The sequence below is a fragment of the Sorghum bicolor genome, chromosome 8 (assembly GCF_000003195.3).
Source record: "Sorghum bicolor cultivar BTx623 chromosome 8, Sorghum_bicolor_NCBIv3, whole genome shotgun sequence".
In the NCBI taxonomy this organism is placed as follows: Eukaryota; Viridiplantae; Streptophyta; class Magnoliopsida; order Poales; family Poaceae; genus Sorghum; species Sorghum bicolor.
In genome coordinates, this window is record NC_012877.2 from 61,941,231 (window position 1) to 61,961,990 (window position 20,760).

A 20,760-nucleotide genomic window follows, 5' to 3' on the forward strand; every position below is an offset into this window, starting at 1 on the left:
CATACCCAGCTTTCGTTGAGCGTGTAGATTTAATAAAGTTTGCTTGCATTCTAAAAATCATGACGTAAGTTAGTTTTAGCAAAATCCAACTAGGTTACTTTCAGATCATATCAAGAGGAAGAGGACTTACAGGCACCAAGTGCGAATCAGATTCATCGACATTGAACTAAGGTGAAAGCATGATTGGATGTCGCTGAAGTCAAAGGCAATACCCGAAGCAGGGCCTCCAAATGTGCGAGCATGTATTACTGCTTCCAACACATTCAGTTCTGTACGTGAAACATGCAAGTAGTACCAATCATGGAACCTTCTCATTCCATATGGCATCTTACACAAGATCCGGTTTGGTAGGAAACGTTTGCCTTTTACATATTCTTTCGGGCAATCCTTTGACCACTTGATGGTTTCAACATCTGGATACTTTGTTATCGTTGTGTAGTCTGAGGTGTCAGTGGGCATCCTGTAGGCAAATTTGTTCGGGCCTTGGTTCTCAGGCTTGAACTGGTCATGAGCATACCACTTGTACATACCCGAGACGTTCATATCCACAAAAGAGTTTGACCCTGTCGACCTTATCATGATGGGGATCTTTTCACGAGCTTCACATACTAGAGGGAGTAGTTCTTCATGTGTCGGCGGTGCTTGTTGAAAAGTCTGTGCCATCTCATCATGGCCTTGCTCGGGGCGAGCTGGAGAATGTTGTGGCTTAGGAGGCACATGTAGTGTCTCGTCATGCTCTGACTCGGCACGAGCTGTAGAAGGTTTTGGGCTATGAGGCACATGTGGTGTCTCGTCACGCTTTGGCTCGGCACGAGCTGTAGAAGGTTGCGGGCTCTGAGGCACATGTGGCGTCTCATGCTCTGGCTCCGCACGAGCTACAGAAGGTTCACCTATTTGAGGCTCATGTGGCGTCTCATCATGCCCTGGCTCGACCCCTTGCTCGCCAGCGGTTGGAGAAGCCGGTACCCTCTCATGCATCAAGTGGTCCTCATGAGACGGTGAATACACCTCTCCATCCTCAAGGTGGACTCTCTCCAGGTGTACATCACTTGGAGTTGAATAAGGAAACATTCAACACAATATCCTTTTTGTACCAGGGGATGAACTGTTTCATGAGTAGTCCAAGCTCACGAATCCCCTCGCTAGTTGGGTGTTCAATCTTATGCTTCGCGTACTCGGGATTCACGGTATGCACCTGAACCTTACTATAGTTGGCCGTGACCGGTTTATGGTGCCACATGTCGCCTGGAATTGGAGGATGTGCCAGACCCGTTGGGTGAAGCCATAGACAATTTCAGCCTTCTTTTTCTGGCGTCGAACCTGCTCCAACTCCACCGTGTGCTGCCTTATAGTAATAAAACACACAAAAAATCGAGGTAAGAAAATGCAAGCGCAGGTCTGAAATTAGAGGCTTTTACATGAGTGCCATTAAGAAAGATCGCAATTGCACAGAGGCTATTAAAAAAGTTAGCCGCTCATAGGTGCCACTACTCCAACTTATTTACCTGAGATGCCATTCTGTCCGTGTGCCGTTTGATTTATGTCGTTTGTGCACTCTTACAGGTGGGCCCGGTCGCTTACCAGGACCATATTGCCCCTGCCTTCCAGCGGAGAGGTGGAGAGAGGGGAAGAAGGGGGAGCAGAGGCCCAGGCAGGGTCTGGTAGTGGCGCACGATGACGCACGCGCCACGGCCTCCTCGCGCGCACAGATGGCCTCCTGCAGCGCGCTCCAGCCCCCCTGCTCGCTCCGCAGGCTCTAGTCGGCGTCGGCCGCCGTGGCGTCATAGAGGCGCACGGCGAGGTGGAGCAGCGTCTCCCGCCCCGTCACGTCGCAGCGATCGATGACCGCCAAGACGGCCTCGGCGCGGGCCTCCTCGGCAACGGAGTCCGCCTCTGTTCGGATCTTCTCGGGCCGGCCCGCGGGAGCACATCCAGCAGGCGGCATGGTCCTGCACCACCACGGCGTGGTGCATCGGGCTGTGCGCGTACCTGTCGGCGTCGACGCCAACCATCGCGGTGTCCGTCCGTGCGCCCGGCGAACCTCGCCCCTCCCCCAGGAAGCTAAGGGAATCGGAGCGGAAAAACAACGGCGCCTCTGCTCCTCACTCTTGTTATCAGCGGCAGCGGAGCGGAAGGTAAGAATTGAGCGGAATGGATGGCAGCGGAAATCAATCGTCCAGTGATACTAAAGAAACGGGCTTCCTTTCTTGCTTACCAGTGCCCCCAATCTTGGAGTTCCTCCCTGCTTCCTTGCCTTGCCTGTTTGGTCGTCACCACGATGCGTCAGATGTAGGACTTGTACATGACAGGCAGGGGTAATATGGTCCTAGTAAGTGGCCGGGCCCACCTGTAAGAGTGTCTAAACGGCAGAAATCACACAGCACATGACGGAATGACATCTCCGACAAACAAGTTGGAAGCAATGGCACCTATGAGCCGCCAACTTTTTTAATGGTCTCTATGCAATTGAGATTTTTCTAATGGCACTCATGTAAAAGCCTCCTGAAATTATGTGACGAGTGAGTGAATCAGGTAAAGAATTAATACTCAGCAACCTCTCTAACCTTTTCTGACTCTACCAACAAATATTGCAGGTCATGCATATATACAGCTTCCTGTTGAATTTTCTTTATTATGTTGCTCACTGGAGGTTTCACCAGGATGTCACGCACATTTATTAGAGCGTCATGTCAGCAAAACTGTACCTTTTGCATGAAACAAAGAGGAGAGAGAAGAAAGTAGTTTCACCATGGTGAAACCCTGCGGGCGTTGTTTCCCACGCGGTGAAACGGGATGAAATCCCCACTGAGGGCTAAATCGTTTCACCATCTTGCATGTGATCCAATCATTTCGCAGTAATTAAATGCTTTGCCCAACCTAGGAAACGTCAAGGTGAAACTCATGCATTGTGGAGGTTGTTTCATTATTCGTTTCATTGATGCCCTGTCAGCGGATTTGTTTTGGAAACAGTGCATTGAAATGGGCCACTGAGACTTGCCTAAGGGCAAGTCGACACAAGCCATGTAACGCGGAGAATGTTTGTAAGATTCTAGTAAGAATCGGGTTAATCTTGAGGCCCCAGCGATAAATTAATGAAGCACCACGATTTGTGTATACATACATGTATATTATAACAGGTCGAAGACAGTGTTAGATCTAAGCATAGCATAAAACATGTATAACTAATATACAAGATCTTAGTCTTAGGCTATTACATGACCACTAATTAATTAATATGAAAATATTAAGAGGAATAGTGCTAGACTAGCGTTGGCAGTCGCCATCGGAACCTCTGGTGGTGATACAGACATTGGTGGTGGTGAAGATGGACGTGAATCACCAGCTGAGGGTTGAAAAACCCTCCGCAGATGAAGATCTCCTCGTGCCAGGTAGCGGCGGCCTTCTGGACGTCACCGGCACTAGCCTGCACGGGATTGAGACCTTCCTGAACCGTCCATCCCCTAAGTTGATCGGTTTGATGGAAATGAATGAGATGGGAGGGGCCAGGGGGCACCTCTGCTTATATAGACACGTTGTGGACTAGAGGGCTAAACCCTAGACGAAATCTAAAGGCTACCGTCGATCGCGATAGATCTTATCATGTTGGATATACATGACGGGTGGATCTCTTACTTAACCCTTAATTAATCACATAGTTAATTAATCTCGTCATTATCGCGGCATTTGCCGAGATCACAATCCAATAAACAGTACTATTTCCGAAAGGAAAAAGGGGGAAGACAGATCGGTTGAGCTATATGTATGTCGGCATGACGAAGATGAAGATAAGTACACAACTAGAAAAGCTTCACAAATGCAGAAAATGCAACCTGAAGTCGCTAGCCCGGCCTGGTGTCTTCATCATCAATCATCAAACAAATATGGACGACGACTACCCTGAGACAGACACAAGCATGTCCAACCCACTCAGCCATCATGTACATGTATGCTATAAGTATGGATGAAAATAGTATGGATTTCGACCGTATTCGAGACCGAATTCATTTCGAGAGGTTCAAATCTATCCGTATCCGAGTTTGAATATTCAACATCCGATACTGTATTCGTATCTGAATACTTAAATTTTATATTTATGATGTCGATATCCAATAATATCTTATCCGACATAATTGATATTATTCATTTTCGAATCCGAATCCGACCAGAAATATGAAAACAAATATGATATCGGTGATATCCGTCCGTATCTGATCCGTTTTCGTCCCTAGCTATAAGCCGTGGCAAATTCTATCTCCTCTCTCTAATGACTGTTTGTGCTCTGCCAAAAGATAGGCGGGATTAGGCGGCATTGCCGAAGTACGGCACAAGAACAACACCACCAAATTCAGAAGTGAGAATTACTTAGGAGTAGCTAGTATTCTGCAGCCAGCCCAGACAGCATTGCCATCTCACACTAGATCAATCTACAGGCAGGTCCGCTCAACCAGAAAATTAAGGGCTTGTTTAGTTGAAAAGATGAAAAGTTTTAAGGTACTGTGACACTTTCGTTTTTATTTACTAATTATTGTCTAATTATGGACTAACTAGGTTATTCGTCTTGTAAATTACTGGCAAACTGTGCAATTAATTATTATTTTATCTATATTTAATATTTTATGTATATGTGACGCAAGATTTGATGTGACGAAAAATCTTGAAATGTTTTTGGTTTTTAGGGTGAACTAAACAAGGCCTAAAGCTTAAATCTGCAGCTCAATAGAAGGATCTATCTATCCAAACATGAGTTTCGGTGGGGTACAGAGAGAGAAAATACTATCTTTGTCATAATTTGGGCAAAAACTTCAATTTTCAGTATATGAGTCTGTTTGGTTCTCCTCACTAGATTTTAGCCAGCTTAAACTACTTTAGCTAGTGACTAGTAGAACTGAATTATTTTAGACTTTTTAGTCAATGTGTTTGGAAGTTTAGATACTAAAGTGAATAAAGTTTAGTTGACTAAAATTTAGCAAATGAACCAAACTGGCCCTAAGTATGGTGGAAGGCGGGCATATTATAAATCATCGATCAAATACAAGAGATACATGGATGCAGTAGAGCAGAGAGGATCTTTGCCAGCTTGTTCGTTTGAGAATACACTAGTACAAATAAGCTCTAAGCTGGCGGTGAAATTTAATTTTTACAGGCGGTTTTAATTAAAGAATGCCTGTAAAAATAAATTGGCGGGCCCAACTCAAAAACCGCCTGTGAAAATCAATTTTTACAGGCGGTTTTCCTAACAAAACTTCCTGTAGAAATCATGTATTTCTACAAGCGGTTCTCCTAAGAAACCGTCTGTAAAAATCATATTTCCGCCTGTAGAAATAATTTCAAATTGAATTTTTTAGGTTTTTCAATTGACCTCATTTGAAAAAATTGTCAAAATGAAAGTTGTAGATCTCGAAAAGTTATGAAACTTTATAGTTGGTAATTTTTTCATTTAAAATCATCTTGTCGTCGAAAACTACGTTTGAATTTCTCAAATTTAAAATTCAACTTTTGTAAATGACCTCGGATGGAGAAACTACCAATATAAAAGTTGTAGACTTTGAAAAGTTATGAAACTTTGTAGTTGGCAACTTTTAATTGGAATCCGTTTAGGGCTTTAAATAATCAATATATGTTCAGTTTAGGATAATATGTGGGGAACTAGAGGAGGCTACGCGCAAGGGTAAAGTCTCAGGTTCGAATCCCACTAGCCACGAAGCACGTGATTTTATGCGAAAAAAAAGCACGACTCGCGACTTAAGACGGAGATGGGCGGGCGATTATCCAGTGAGCCTTCCCCTGTATTTAAATCTTTTTTTTCTATTTTTAAAAGTCGATTTTGTATTTTCTATAAAAAGATTTCTACCGGCGGTTCTCAGTTATCCGCCTGTGGAAAAGTTTATTTCCACATGCCAACAGCGCAGGCGGTTCGTCATTCCGCCTATAGAAAGCGGTTGCGAACCGCCTGTACAGTACCTTTGTATACTAGTGTTATCTGTCGAATCTGTCAGTCATTCAGCAATATTAACGGCACATGCATTATATATTCAACAAAATAGATTACGTATCACATGAATATCCACATTTCATCACAGAATACGCATTATATCCACAAATCGATGCATCCATCACATTAAAAAATCTTTGTTCATCAAACCATCACATTCAACCATGCAAATTCATTCATCACACTACAGTCATCCACACGATACAGAAATGGATTGGCCAGCAACAAAAAGACTAATCACTCGTCACCTTGATCCCCAGCGCCCACAGTGCTCCCGCCTTGCTGCGAAGTCCCCGCAACGCCCTCCTGCGACCCGGCTGTCGATGGCACTCCGCCCTGTGGCCACTGGCTCCAAGTAGGAGGATGAGGAAGTCCACGTGACCAGAATACGTTGTTCAAACATGACGCCGGGGGAAAGATTGAGGGGGATCACGAACACTGACCAACATGTGTACGGGGCCGCACCCGTTCCATACGGGTTGAACCCATCTGTTGCAAACGCCACACGTACGTTTCGAGCCTCTCTAGCTTTGTCAGGATGCATGTCATCGAAGTACTTCCACGCTTCACCATCCGATGGGTGTACCATCTTGTCAGGATTGTATCTTTTGTCGCGAGTCGAAGTACTTCCATGCATGTCATCGAAGCACTTCCACGCTACAACTACAACTACTTTACTACCACTATTACTACTACAACTACAATTACTAATTACCTTGTCGACGACAAACGGCGACGAAAACGTGTTTTTTTCCTCTTCTTCCTCTTTCTCTTCTTCTTCCTCTCTCTCTTCTTCTTCCTTCTTTCTTCCTCTTCTTTCTTCTCCTCTCTTCTTCCTCCTCCTTCCTTCCTCCTCTCCTCAACGGCTGGGATGGGGTGGGGGCTCGTGCGGGGGGGGGGGGGGGGGCCAAGGGGGGGGGGGGGGCGGGGTGGGTGGGGGGAGCTGGGGCGGGGTGGGGGGGCTGCTGCGGGGTGGGGGCTGCTGCGGGGTGGGGAGTTGGGGCGCGGGCAGGGGGCTCGGGTGCGGGGGCCGGGGTGGGGGGCTGGCAGGGGGCGGAGGCGCGCGGCTCGCGGCGGCGGTGCTCCGGCGGCAGGCGGCGGCGTGAGTGTGTGGGGGTCTGTGTGTGTTTGTGTGTGTGTGTGTTGTGTGAGTGTGTGAGTGGTGTGTGTGGCCGGTGTGAGTGGCCGCGTGTGGGTTTCTTTTTTTTTTGGCTCTTTGCCGAGTGCCGGATCGGGGGCACTCGGCAAAGAATTTTTTTTAAATCATCTTTTTCACCGGGTGATGCAAAAGACGAAAAAAAATGAAAAGGAACCTTTGCCGAGTGTCAGGTGGCGGGGCACTCGGCAAAGAATTTTTTTTTTAAATCGTCCTTTGAACGGGCGAGGCAAAAGACGAAAAAAAAGGAAACCTTTGCCGAGTGCCAGGTGGCTGGGCACTCAGCAAAGACAAAAAAAATTTTAAACGAACCGCGGGCCGGCGGGCGGGAAAACGTTTGCCGAGTGCCAAGGCCCCTCTTTGCCGAGTGCCAACTCGGCACAGATTTTTTTTTTATTTTTGCTTCCAAATTTTTTTTTAGCTTCACATGGCACCATGATGAACATATTCAAATTTTACACTTTTTCAAAACATTTTAATATATTTTTTGACTTTATTTTATTTTCTTTACTTTTCTCGATAAACGCAAATTTGAACTGCGTGTGCATCGAATAATGCATTTCAATAATTCGAAAAATGTTATTCTTGTTCTTGAGTGTATATTTAGGCCAAATCCAAATACTGACCCCAATTTTTTATCAACGTTCGCACGGAGCAACACTTCCAAGTTTTGTGCGGGCGATTTTTAAATTCTAAAAAATTCAAATGAATCCCGAAAATCACGAAACTTGGCGAGATGTCGTTATATCATATGCGTATGCTATGGAAAAAATTTTGTAAAAATTTGGAGCACGTTGTCATGTACGTTGCTCACAAACCATATGATCACATGATCATATGAGGAGAAGTACTGGTTTGTGAACAATGTACGTGACAACGTGCTCCAAATTTTCTCAATTTTTTTCCATGGCATACGCATATGATATAACGACATCTCGCCAAGTTTCGTGAGTTTCGGGATTCATTTGAATTTTTTAGAATTTCAAAACCGCCCGCACAAAACTTGGAAGTGTTGCCCCGTGCGAATGTTGATAGAAAATTGGGGTCAGTTTTTGGATTTGGCCTAAATATACACTCAAGAACAAGAATAACATTTTTCGAATCATTGAAATCCATTATTCGATGCACCCGCAGTTCAAATTTGCGTTTATCGGGAAAAGTAAAGAAAATGAAATAAAGTCAAAAAAATATTAAAATGTTTTGAAAAAGTGTCAAATTTGAATATGTTCATCATGGTGCCATGTGAAGGCTACAAAAAAATTGGAAGCAAAATCAAAAAAAATCTTTGCCGAGTGCCAAACGGCAGGCACTCGGCAAAGATGACGGGCATGGATGGCGTTAAGCCATCCAGAGCTTTGCCGAGAGTAGCTCTTTGCCGAGTGCCGGACACTCGGTAAAGATAAGATTTGCCGAGTGTAATTCTTTGCCCTGTGCCGGGCACTGCAAAGAGTGGTTTGCCTAGTGTTTATGCTTTGCCGAGTGCCACGTGGGCAGGCACTCGGCAAAGAGCCTCTTTGCCGAGTGTGCGATTTTTGCCACTCGGCAAAGAGGGCACACTCGGCAAAGTACTGGTTTCCTGTAGTGCTCAGTATAAGATTTATATGTCGTTTATGACAGTGATACGATCTCCAAAACGCAACTTTTACCTCTTATTTTTATAAAAAATGTTTAGAAAAAATGATATATGTATACTTTTATGAAAGTACTTTTCAAGACAAATACATTCATATAATTTTCACATTTGCAAACTCAACAATTTAAAAGTTATTGATGATTTATATTCCCAATGTTTGACCCAAATCTTATCATCTAAATCCTATATGGAAGGAGTATGTTAATTAGGATTAGGTAATATTTGCCAGAACCAGAGGAATCTCTGGGGAAATTAATTAAACCTGGCCCTGACCGGCCTCGATCAGATCCCTCTGTCCCCTATGGTCACGTGTAATCACATGTGAAGCAACACAAAACAATTAGACAGTTGCATGGCCACATGGGGTCGCAGCCCAAGACCTGAAGCGCGCAGCGAAGCAACGTCGTTTACAAACCTGCAAGTGGTCTTCAGATTAAAAAGTAAACAGTAGGTGTGTATTTGGGTACCTGCTACAATTATTGTATGCATCGTTTACAAGCATCGTTTACAAACCTGCTACAACTATTGTATTCCATCATTCACAAACTTGCTACAATTATAGTATGCCATCATAAAGCAGGTTCAGCTCCATTTGTGCAGTATTGTGTGCGTTGTACTAGTATATTGTATCCGTCCCTCATACAAAGGACTCGTGTACAAATAAAAGGAAACCAAAAATATTGCGAGTGAAGAGGTGGTTTTCTGAGAAACTGAGAGAGTTTGCATTGTGCAGTTCTATCTATCAAACCCTGAGCTTTGCAGATCCAGGAAATCCTCTTGTTCTTCATTTGTTCTCTCACATTGCCCCAGCATTTGAAACCACACACTCAGTGGCGTCAGCACAACCAGATTTTTCTTCTTCTCCTAGTGATTTTCTATTCAAAATTTAGTATGAACTTTTTTTACTCCTCTTAGTGAGGATCCCATGCTAGTGGTAGTGTTTTATTACTACTTAAAAACACTAGGAGAATTCCATCTTTTTATTAGTGCAGTACTCACAGTCTCCAGAGAACTGACCTCCCTCCGCAATTGCATTCACCCAAGCTTGCGCTTTCCACCACCCCCACGCTCCTGCATGCTGTCACTACTGTACCTGCCACTGTCCTGTCATTCTTAAGGCTTCAGTTGAAGGAAAACTTGGCCGGACAGCAAGAGTCCTGTCATTCTCGATCTCTTTCCTGTTGGCTGCCTACGCCCTACGGTATGAATCACACTCCCTTCCCTCTTGTTCTTGTTGATTCGGTTTGCACTCCAGAGTTCAATCAAATCTAGGCACTGACGAGTCGTCCGTATGAGTACTAGACTTGTCACTCGTGATTGATAAAGAAAAACCTTTAAATGTGTTGATTTCTTTTCTTTCAGGATTGGAAAGAAGTAGACTACCCACGCACTGTCAAAGTGAGAGCGAGCAAAGAAAGGAAAGGCAAGGTCATCGATGGCTGCCGTGGTGACTGCATCACACGGCGCTATGGGCTCCCTGATAGCGAAGCTTGGTGATTTGCTCGCAGCTGAGTACAAGCTGCTCAAAGGAGCTAAGGGACAGATCTTGTTCCTCAAAGCTGAGCTTGAGAGCATGCATGTCTTCCTCAAGAAGATCTCAGATACTGAGCAGCCAGATGAGCAAGACAAGTGTTGGGCCAAGGAGGTACGTGAGCTGTCCTATGATATTGAGGACAGTGTTAGTGAGTTCATGCTCCGTGTGGAAAGCAAGTCAAGCAGCAAGCCACGTGGATTCATGGGTTTCATAAATAGAAGCACAAAGTTGTTGACTACCATGAACATTCGGCATGACATCGCCAAAGAGTTTGAAGGCCTCAAGGTCCATGTCGTCGAGGTCAGGGAGCGACACAAGAGGTACCAGCAGACTAATGATGTTGCCTCTAGGACAACTAACACAACCATTGATCTTCGGTTATTAGCAATGTATGCGAAAGCATCAAGCCTTGTTGGTATGGATGGCCCCAGAGATGAACTAATTCAATTGATGGCTGGAGAGGATGAGCTAAAGGTTCTCTCTATTTTTGGCTTTGGAGGCCTAGGAAAGACTACACTTGCAAATGAGATTTATCGCAAGCTCCAGGGGGAGTTTCAATGTCGAGCCTTTGTGTCTGTGTCCCAAAATCCAAACATTAGGAAGATTATGAAAACGATGCTATCTCAAGTTGGCTATGTACCTTCTAAGGACATAAACATAGAACTGTGGGAAGATTCTGAGTTCATTAGTGCGCTCCAAAATTTTCTTCAAGAACAAAGGTATGCTAGCCCAGAAATAATTGTATCCTACACATGGTTTATTGAGTTTGTTCTATTTTCGTGTCATTCTGTTGAGCATGCTAGTAAACTCAACATGTTGATTTATCTGTATTTTTTCTTTTAACCTTGTTTTCTTAATATTGACTAGTTTATGTGTGTCCCTATTGTATTCTTAGATCCTGGTTAATGGATGTTTATATTGAGCTTGCTTTTTGCCTATACTAATGGTTGCCACACTCCATATGTATTTATATGTCAGGTACTTAATCGTAATTGACGACATCTGGGATGCTTCTGCATGGGATATCATCAGATGTGCTCTTCCTGAGAACATTAATGGTAGCAGAGTATTAATAACAACACGAATTGAAACCGTGGCTAGAGGATGTTGCACCAAGAACATTGAATGTGTTTACAAGATGAAGGCACTTAGTGACCAGGACTCAAGAAGCTTATTCTTCAAAAGAATTTTTGGTTCAGAGGATGGTTGCCCTCCAAATTTGAAGGAAGTGTCTGCTCAAATTTTGAAAAAATGTGGTGGTATGCCACTTGCAATTATCACAACATCTAGTCTAATAGCCAGTCAACCAAGCAAACAAAAGGAGCACTGGGAATATGTAAGGGACTGTCTGGGCTCCAACTTTGAAATGAGCCCAAGCTTGGGAGGCATGAGACAAATATTGAATCTTAGCTATATACATCTTCCCCATTATTTGAAGACTTGCATGCTATATTTGGGTATTTATCCCGAGGACTACATAATTGACAAGAATGATTTGACGAGGCGGTGGATAGCTGAAGGTTTTATATGTCAAGCTCGTGGGATGGATCTTGAGGATATTGCAAAATGTTATTTTAATGAGCTCATTAATAGGAGTTTGATTCAGCCTGCACATACAAACTATTATGGTGAGGTGATGTCTTGCAGGGTACATGATATGATGCTTGATCTTATCCTACATAAATCCCGAGAAGAGAATTTTGTCACTGTAATAGATGATATACGAGCCATGACAGGACGTCAAGACAAGATCCGTCGACTCTCTCTCAACCTTGATGGTACAGTAGGTAAAAGGGTTGCAGGATGTGTCCAGCTATCCCAAACAAGAACACTGGCAATATTTGGAACCTCTTCATATTTACCTCCTTTTCAACTGTTCAAGTATCTCCGTGTTCTCGGGATTGAAATTACAGTAAGGTCCTATCCAACGCTGTCACTAGATTTTACTGAGATCCGTCATCTATTTCAGTTGAGATCTTTAAAGATCGTAGCAGAAGGTTGCAAGGTGGTGTTACCTAGTAAAATTGGGAGTATGCAGCAATTGGAAACATTTGAAATCAATGCTACTATAAAATTGTCTAATGGACAATCATTTCGTGAACTACCATCGGATATAGTTCATCTGAGCCAGTTATTGCATCTGATTATTCCAGATGGCACAATGTTGCCAAACGGGATCGGTGACATGAAATTCTTGCGTACTCTGCACTGCTTCGATTTATGTAACTCAACAAACAGTATCAAGGGTCTAGGGGAACTGACCAATTTGACCAGTCTTGAAATAATATTTGGTTATTCTAGACAAATGGCTATTGATGAGATTATGGAGAAAGGCAGGGAAGTTCTGCAGACTTGTCTTGGAAAGCTTTGCAACCTCAAATGTCTATATATGAATATTCATTCTCCCAGGTTTCCCTATTTTGATGCGTTGAGTTCAACATCTGCTTCTTTCCATCATCTCGAGATATTCTGTGGACCCAAGTTCTCAAGGGTTCCTGGATGGATCAGCCAACAACATAACCTCTATGAGCTGGATCTTGATGTTAAGCAAGTGTTTGAGGAAGATGTTGGAATTCTTGCACAGCTGCCCTCACTTATCAACCTGCTGTTGCACATCCGAGGAACTCCTAAAGACAAGATCATCATTGGTCTAAGTGGATTCCCTGTTCTGAAGCGTTTTACATTTGGCTGTAGCAGGATGTCGTGCCTGGCTTTTGTGGCAGGGGCAATGCCCAAGCTTGAAAGGCTCCAGCTAAATTTTAATGCGAAGGGGTGGGACAGGTACGGCGCTGCACCTACTGGAACCGAGCATCTCTCAGGCCTCAGGGAAATCTACATACGCATTGGGGTCGCGGCTGCCAGGGAATCCAACAGAAGAGCTGCAGAGTCCGCGTTGAGGAATGCCATAGAGATGCACCCAGGTCGACCTGTAGCCAACATCAAGTGTGAGTATGGATATTATGCATTTGAGGACTACTTCACATTTGATGATGAACGAGAGGATGTGAGCGACAGCAGCACTTGAAGTTGAAGGCCAAATGCAAGCTCTCTTTGTCTGGCTCATTGTTTTTCTTCCTCTCACGCATGCCTGTATATCACCTGACTAACTACAGGCGATGCTTTTTGGTTGCTCTTCACAGGACAGGATTTCTTATCTCAGCTCTTCGTTGAAGAGGCCGACCTGCAACCATTTTATTTTGGACTTCAAAGGCACGTAGCGGATTTAGTTTCCGACCTGCAACCATTTTATTAACCAACCTGCATCATCCATTGGCTCCAACCTAAACCTTTGTATTTATTTCTCGATTGTACGACTTGGTTAATTGTTTTCATACTTGATAAATCCTGTAGATGCATGCAGTTAGTTCTGAATCTGCAGCATCACCAACACCTGAGGTGTGGTGTGGGTGTGGTGGGAGTGGGACTGTTGAGTTGGAACTTGGAACCATCTGCCATCTCATTTTCTTGTAATAATAATCATATGGATTGTGAACATACCTGTTCGTCATGTATTTTTATTGGCTACTAAATTATGCTAGTAAAATACAACTGATGGAACAAGTATACTCTGCTTCCAATAGAATTCTGAGGCCTTGTTTAGATCTAAAAAGTTTTTAGATTTTGACACTGTAGCACTTTTGTATTTATTTAACAAACATTGATTAATTATGGAGTAACTAGACTTAAAAGATTCGTCTCGCGATTTATATGTAAACTGTGCAATTAGTTTTTGTTTTCATCTATATTTAATGCTTCATGCATGTGCCACAAAATTTGATGTGACGGGAAATTTTGAAAAGTCTTTTTGTTTTTGAGGTGAACTAAAAGGCCTGAACACTGAGAATGCTCTGTTCTGTAAAAAATGCTTTCGTTATATCACATTGCATACCGCTGGAAAATATATAACAGATATGGCTTTATTTCAAAAGTTCAATTATGGCATCACTAAAATACTGACTTTGCAATACATTATATATTCCCTATTAAGTCACAGGTCAAGCACAGGAATCAGCTGGAACCTCTGCCACTGGGATATTGAGGATGCTGACCACATTATCACTCAATGTCTGTTTTCTAGAGAATGCGTGAACCATATGTGTGGCAGTGACGCTCAGCTTGCCCCAGTTTGTGAACTGTCCTCCTCACTTCCCTCAGAAATCACTGCAGCTGCAGCTCCGACTTTTCTCCTCTTATGCTGCTGGGAACTCTAGAAGCACCGCAACGATGTGGTGTTCCGGAAACGGCACCCGAGCCTGCACTGACTGCCAGCAGCGACAACTACATTGAGCATCATCCCCTATAATAAGCATATGTGTAGTAATTGCATTACTGCACCAGACCAGAGAGATGTAGAGAAAGATTCATTATATTGATAGCATGAGGAAGGATGATTAACAAACTGAGAATGAGCAGAAACATGTGTGTCTACTGCTATTATCTTATCATAGTACTACTACTAACTGTTTTCTACTTCTAACACATGCCATCTTGGCTATGGGAAAAAAGGGTAAAAAAAAACTCACTCATACATACAAAAAAGTGTGCTTACCAGATGTCATTTTGGCCTGCTGAAGCCCACACTCTATGTCTGCGTTCTGCTTCTCAACTTGAATTGGTAGGCCACTTGATGTTGGCAGCAGAATGACATGGGTGCATGTCAATGGCGTTACTCTCCGTGGCAGCAGCTCTTCTGTTGGTTTACCATCAAAACACAAACTAGTGGTGCTCAGGAATGCCAACCATTAGCACGACAATAATTTCATGCATTAGTAAGTGCACGTGCATCTTTGACTTTTTTAAATAAATTATATGCAGTCTCAACTTTGTCCATCTCCAACAGCTTGTTCTTCAGTTTGCTGTAAGCAACTCTCCCAATACAGAATCCAATCCAAAGTGATTCCTCTACCACACACACGGCAGCATCAACCTTTCCCACATTACAAAGCCCATTTACAATGAACTCGTAAATCTCTTTATCTGGTTGATATCCACACTCCTGCATCTCTTCCGAAATGTCCAGAACAGTTCCACTCTTTCCAAATTTACCGAGCCTTTCGAGCAGAAGCTTATAAGGTTTTAAGGATATTACACAACCAGCCTTCCTAATCTTTCTGTAAAGCATCAAAGCAGCATGAGGTGGTCCAAATGTGCACAAGGTATTGATAAATGATGTTATCACCCCAGTATTTGGCAGAACTCCTCGAGCCAACATGCATGTCACCAAACATGTGGAACGCAACAGCTACCGTGTGACCTTTCAGAAAGGCTTTAATCATCTTGGAGTACGAGTCGATGTTTGGGGGGCAATTCTTTTCCAACATATCCTTGTAATATTTGATACACATGTCCAAATCCCCAACGGAAATAAAATTTAAAATAAGTGCATTGTAGGCCATCGTAGTTGGACCATAACTCTTATGTGCCATATTCTCAAACACCCTGAGCACATTGTCAGTCCGCCCTGCTCTACCGAATCCCTCAATTAAATGGCAATATGAAAATTCATCTGGAACCAGCCCATCCTCCTACATCTTTGTCCAAACCTCCTGCAATTTATCAGCACTCCCAAACCTCGCCCAGCCACCCATGACATCATTGTACACATGGTTATCAAGACCAAGCAGCTCCTTTTGAGAAGAATGCAAGAGCGAGCTAGCTATACCTACACGTGACCTCCAGAAAAGACACCTGATGAGGACAGTAAGTGCCTCCTTTCTGTGGAAAGCTTTCCCAATTCCAAATCCAAATTGGTCGACCGTCAAAAAAATCCAAATTGGTCAGTACTGAGCACCTCAACAGCTCTACTAACATGCCTGGCGGCAACTAAGCTATCCACAATAATCTCCAGTGTGGTCAGATCCAGAAAGATGTTTCTGCGCATGATCTGAAGGGCTTCATCAAGAAAATCAAAGAACTGGTTACTCCCCAATGCTCTGATGACAATGTTGCAGGTGTGGAAGGATGGGGGAGGCTTGGAGTTAGTGACTGCCCAGTCAAAGAAGGTGATAGTGGCGGCACCACCGAGGTCGCCGGCATTTACGACATAGCAAGAACCTCCAGTGAGAGCGCCACGGCAGTGCCAAGGCCTGTAGAGTACAGTGCCCGGTGAACTGCGGTGCGGCCGGGGGGCTTGCGGAGGAAGACCCCACGAAGGCAATCTGCAGCAGATAGAGCATGGCAGTGAGTAGTGGATGTGGGTCAGGAGAGTCAATAAACTGAACCATAGTAGGGAGTGGAGGTGGATTGGCAAGGGGAGTGGAGAGGAGGCGGATGGAGGAGATGACCATGTCCTCAGTGGAGGACTGGAGGCACAGGTGGAGCAACTGCGGCTTCTGTGGAGGAAGAGGAGGGGCCCCGCCGCCATCATTTTGCCGCCTTAGTGACTCCTTCCCGCAAAACTATGATTCAATCGGCATGTATTGTCTTTCATAGTGACGATGGAGCTAGGAAGGAACCCACCATGGGCGGCAGTACCCTTAGCTCCAAGCGGTTGAGGGCTTGGGAGGGACGAGGCTGAGATGGAAGGGCAAGAAAGGCAGAGTTTGAACTGTGTGTCATACACCAGCGCAGGCGGCAGTACCCATGCCCATCCTTGAGACCATCCCACCTGTTATGCAGTAACAGATATTTGGAGTTAGTCAAACATAAAGGTTTAGAGCTTGCAGAAAGGTTCAGAGCTAGGAATCGTGATTCAAACAAGCGCAAAACTTAACCATGATTAGTCCAGTTCCTTGAATAAAAATGTCAAAGCACAAACTTGATGTTTGGTTCAACTTTCTCAAGCTAACAGGTGGGATAGTGACTGATGAGGAGAATTCATTTTGATCTAACCAACTGCAACTTATGATTCTCAGTTTCCCACATGAACAACAATAAGTAATTTTCAGTTAGATGCAGTATTAATGACCTTGCTTGCTGATAGAATTTCCATAAGCTAAAAAACTGAAACACATGATGATATTGTGTCACAGAAACACATGATGCAATTATGTGAAGTGAGCTCCTTCCATTCTGGCATCTCTTTCAGACTTTCAGTTTATGATGATATTGTACAGAGATTAAAAGTTTTCAGTTTTCACCACTTATTTGACCAAAGTAGATATCAGATGAACTGAAAGTCTGAAAGAGACATACAAGCACAAGCTGAAACACTGCCTAGAATCTTCCCTTCAACTATTGCAAGACTGAACACTAATCAAATTGGCAGATTCCTGACTGCAGGAAGACATAAGCAAAACACCAACTACGGAATTCACAAACAGACCCTACTAATAACAGTAGATGAATGAATAGGATACATGTTTTTACAAGACCTAGACCCTACTGTAGTGATATATCAGTAGCCGCAATACTCATTAGAGGTTGATAGACCAAACCATGTAACCTTAATTACAACAATATATGCAGAGTTCATTCATTAAAGTACAAAAAGAGTTCATAATTTGCAGCTAAGAAATGAACATACAAAAGGGTTGCATTTGTCATGAACTATTTCACCAGGTCTGATGTAATGCACCAATTCATTCAGTAAAGGGCCTGCAGCAGCTTAATTCTCCACCAGCACCCAGTTCAGCAGAAGACTAAATGTGAGGGAGACGAGGTGGGGAGGCAACAAGGGACAGCAGCACCTGCAAGAAACCAGTCCCAAGATGGGGGAGACATCAACAGATCGAGGAGAAAGGGGAGAGAGAAAAAAAGGAACGGAGCAAAATCCACGCAGTAAAATGGGAAGAATAGGGAACTCGAAGAAAGAAGATTGCTTACCGGGTGGGAACGGGCTGGGACACCGGAGGTGCTGCAGGAACGGATGACCAGGGACACCGGAATGGGGAGCCTTGTAAGAGCTAGCCTTATGCGTGCTTGCCGTCATACATGGAGCTAGCTCTTGCCGTTCCTCCCTTTCGTTTTCGTCACTGCAGCAGCAGGGGACGGCTCCACCCCTGCTCCGCTCCTCATCGGCGGCGTAGGGGAATGCCTCGCTTTGAGTGGGCCGGGCTGGGCCGGAGGAGGGGGTTGGTCTCGTTTTCTCAGGAGGGGAGCCCGGTCGCTGCTTGGGCCGTGTTGGGCTGGAAGGCCTATTGTATTTGTTTCTTACAAGTTGCAAATTTCTTCTTTATATTTTCTGCGTGGTTATGGAAGAATGGAAGTCTCAAAATTCACTATACGATATACGATGGCAGCTTTAAATTTTTACTAAAGTTGCACGCCCTTTAAACTTGTATACTCCTTCAATTAGTCCTCATCAAAAGAAAAAGAGCAACATTAAGCTACCCCTGTTCAGCTCCTACACAACGTCAGTACTATTTCTTGCGTCTCATGGTAGTCCAGATTTGATGATTGATGAACTCCCCCCCTGGGTCCATGACTTTGGGTTGCATTCTCTGGCGCTGCGTGTCAAACCTTTGTAGTTTTGTGCGCATAGCTCCACCAACTTTGTGTTTCTTTTTTCAGAAATAGTACTGTCTTCAACCTGTTAACATCCATGTAAACACGTCATGTTGCTTCATTTATGTCTGGGATTTCAAGAATAACGTAATTCTTACTGGAATCTTAGAAACATTCGATCGAGCACGCACGTCTGCTCCCCATTGCATGCCTTGTTGACTTGCCCTTATTGTCATTGCTAAATTTTAAGAGAAAGCATGGCACCAAGGTGGCTTTTGGTTCATAACTTATATTATTAGCTATGAAATAGCAGTAGTTATGATAGCTTTATTCTATTTTATGCTGCCAGCTAAGCTTATTTGTCTTACTTTTGTTATTGTTCTTTAAACTGTAGGCTAAACCTCAGAGCAACATAAAGAGAATTCAACAGGATAGTGTATATGTGATTCAATTGGTACATCTATTGGCAGAGATGGAAAAGTTTCATCATGTTGCTAAGTGATCGAGTATTCTCAACCTGATTCACTCATTACATAATGTGGGGCATATGCATTTTCTTACCTCGATCTTTTTCTGTTTACTTATGGAAGGCAGCGCCTGGTGGAGATGGAAAAGGTTCGACGCCAGAAAAAGAAGGCTCAAACGGTCTATGGCTTTACTTTAGCTGCGGTAGCTTGCATGACAGTATATCAAGCAAAGAAGTATTTATTTTAGCTGTGGTAGCTTGCATGACAGTGTATGAAGCAAAGAAGTCTCCTGCATAAATGGTTGCACAAGGCACTGTCCACACCTGCAACATTGTCCACACCTGACGATGCTGGAGGTCCTCATGGATCGCCTAGTTGCCACTAGGCATGTCAGTAGGGCTGCTGACATGTTCAGTACCGACCAATTTGGATTTGGAATTTGGGAAGCCTGCCACAGAAAGGAGGCAAGCTCACTTTTGCAGGCTGCTCGTAAGGAGTTGCTTGGTCTTGATAACCATGTGCACAATGATGTCATGGGTGGCTGGGCTAGGTTAGGAGTGTTGATAAATTGCAGGAGGTTTGGACAAAGATGCAGGAGGATGGGCTGGTTTCAGATGAGGTTTCACATTGCCATCTAAGTGCGGGACCGGATAGAGTGGGGCAGACTGAGATGCACTCAGGGATATGTTGGAAAAGAATTGTGCCCCAAACATTGACACGTACTCCAAGATAATTAAAGTCTTTCTGAAAGGTCGCAGGTTAGCTGATGCACATGTTTGTTGACATGTTGGCTCGAGGAGTTCAAGAGTTCAAGACCGGTTGTTCACCTGCCTGATTTGCCGTGATAGGTGCTCAGATGATCGAGAGCTCAAGACAGGTTGCCTGAATCAGCTATTGTTTTGGTGTTGCTATCTTGTACTATGCGTCAGGTTATTAGGCTCCGTTAGATAGATTCTGGTTGTTGTATACTTGTAATGTAAGTAGATAGATTTAGATATCTTTTGTATCTTGTTGTACAAGCCACGCTAGGGGCTCTTCCTAGCTATATTAACATGGAGCCGTGCATAATCAGAGCCAGCTACTTTCACAAACTTGTCCATGGCTTCATCCTCCGCGCTACCTGCTGTCTTCTCCCTGATCGGTTGCCCTGTCACCGAGAAGTTAGGGAAGAACAATTACCCGCTGTGGAGCCTTCAGGTGCTCTCAGCTATTCGCGGCGCTCAGCTCGGTCATTACCTCGATTCCGAGACGGCGGCGCCACCTCCCAAGAAGATTGCGAAGGACGCAACGAAGCCTGATGAACTCAGTTCCAATCCTGAGTATGAATCCTGGTATGCAAAGGATCAACAGATCTTCAACTACCTCCTGTCGTCTGTATCCAAGGAGGTCATGGTGCAGATCTCCACGTGCACCAAGCGATCCAAGATATGACCGCATCACAGTCTCGCGGGCGGATCATCAACACACGGATGGCCCTTGCCACTGCGGACAAGGGATCGTCCACCATTGCTGAGTTCTTCAGCAAAATCAAGTCCCTTGCTGACGACATGGCGTCCGCCAGGAAGAAACTGGAAGATGAGGAGATAGCGTCCT

At 44.2% G+C, this 20,760-nt stretch overlaps 1 protein-coding gene and 1 pseudogene across 2 annotated transcripts; one reads left to right on the forward strand and one right to left on the reverse strand.

Annotated features, from left to right (window-relative positions):
• On the forward strand, window positions 9,451-13,904 carry LOC8065232 (putative disease resistance RPP13-like protein 3). 2 transcript variants are annotated; one of them, XM_002442551.2, is made up of 4 exons: window positions 9,451-9,982; window positions 10,144-11,034; window positions 11,294-13,355; window positions 13,456-13,904. In XM_002442551.2, the coding sequence occupies exons 2-3, from the start codon at window positions 10,217-10,219 to the stop codon at window positions 13,338-13,340; spliced, it is 2,865 nt and encodes a 954-aa protein (XP_002442596.1). In that variant the 5' UTR covers window positions 9,451-9,982; window positions 10,144-10,216; the 3' UTR covers window positions 13,341-13,355; window positions 13,456-13,904. The 2 variants fall into 2 exon arrangements, with proteins under 2 accessions (XP_002442596.1, XP_021302403.1); XM_021446728.1 differs by having other exon boundaries at window positions 11,294-13,904.
• On the reverse strand, window positions 14,202-19,531 carry LOC110437646 (annotated as a pseudogene).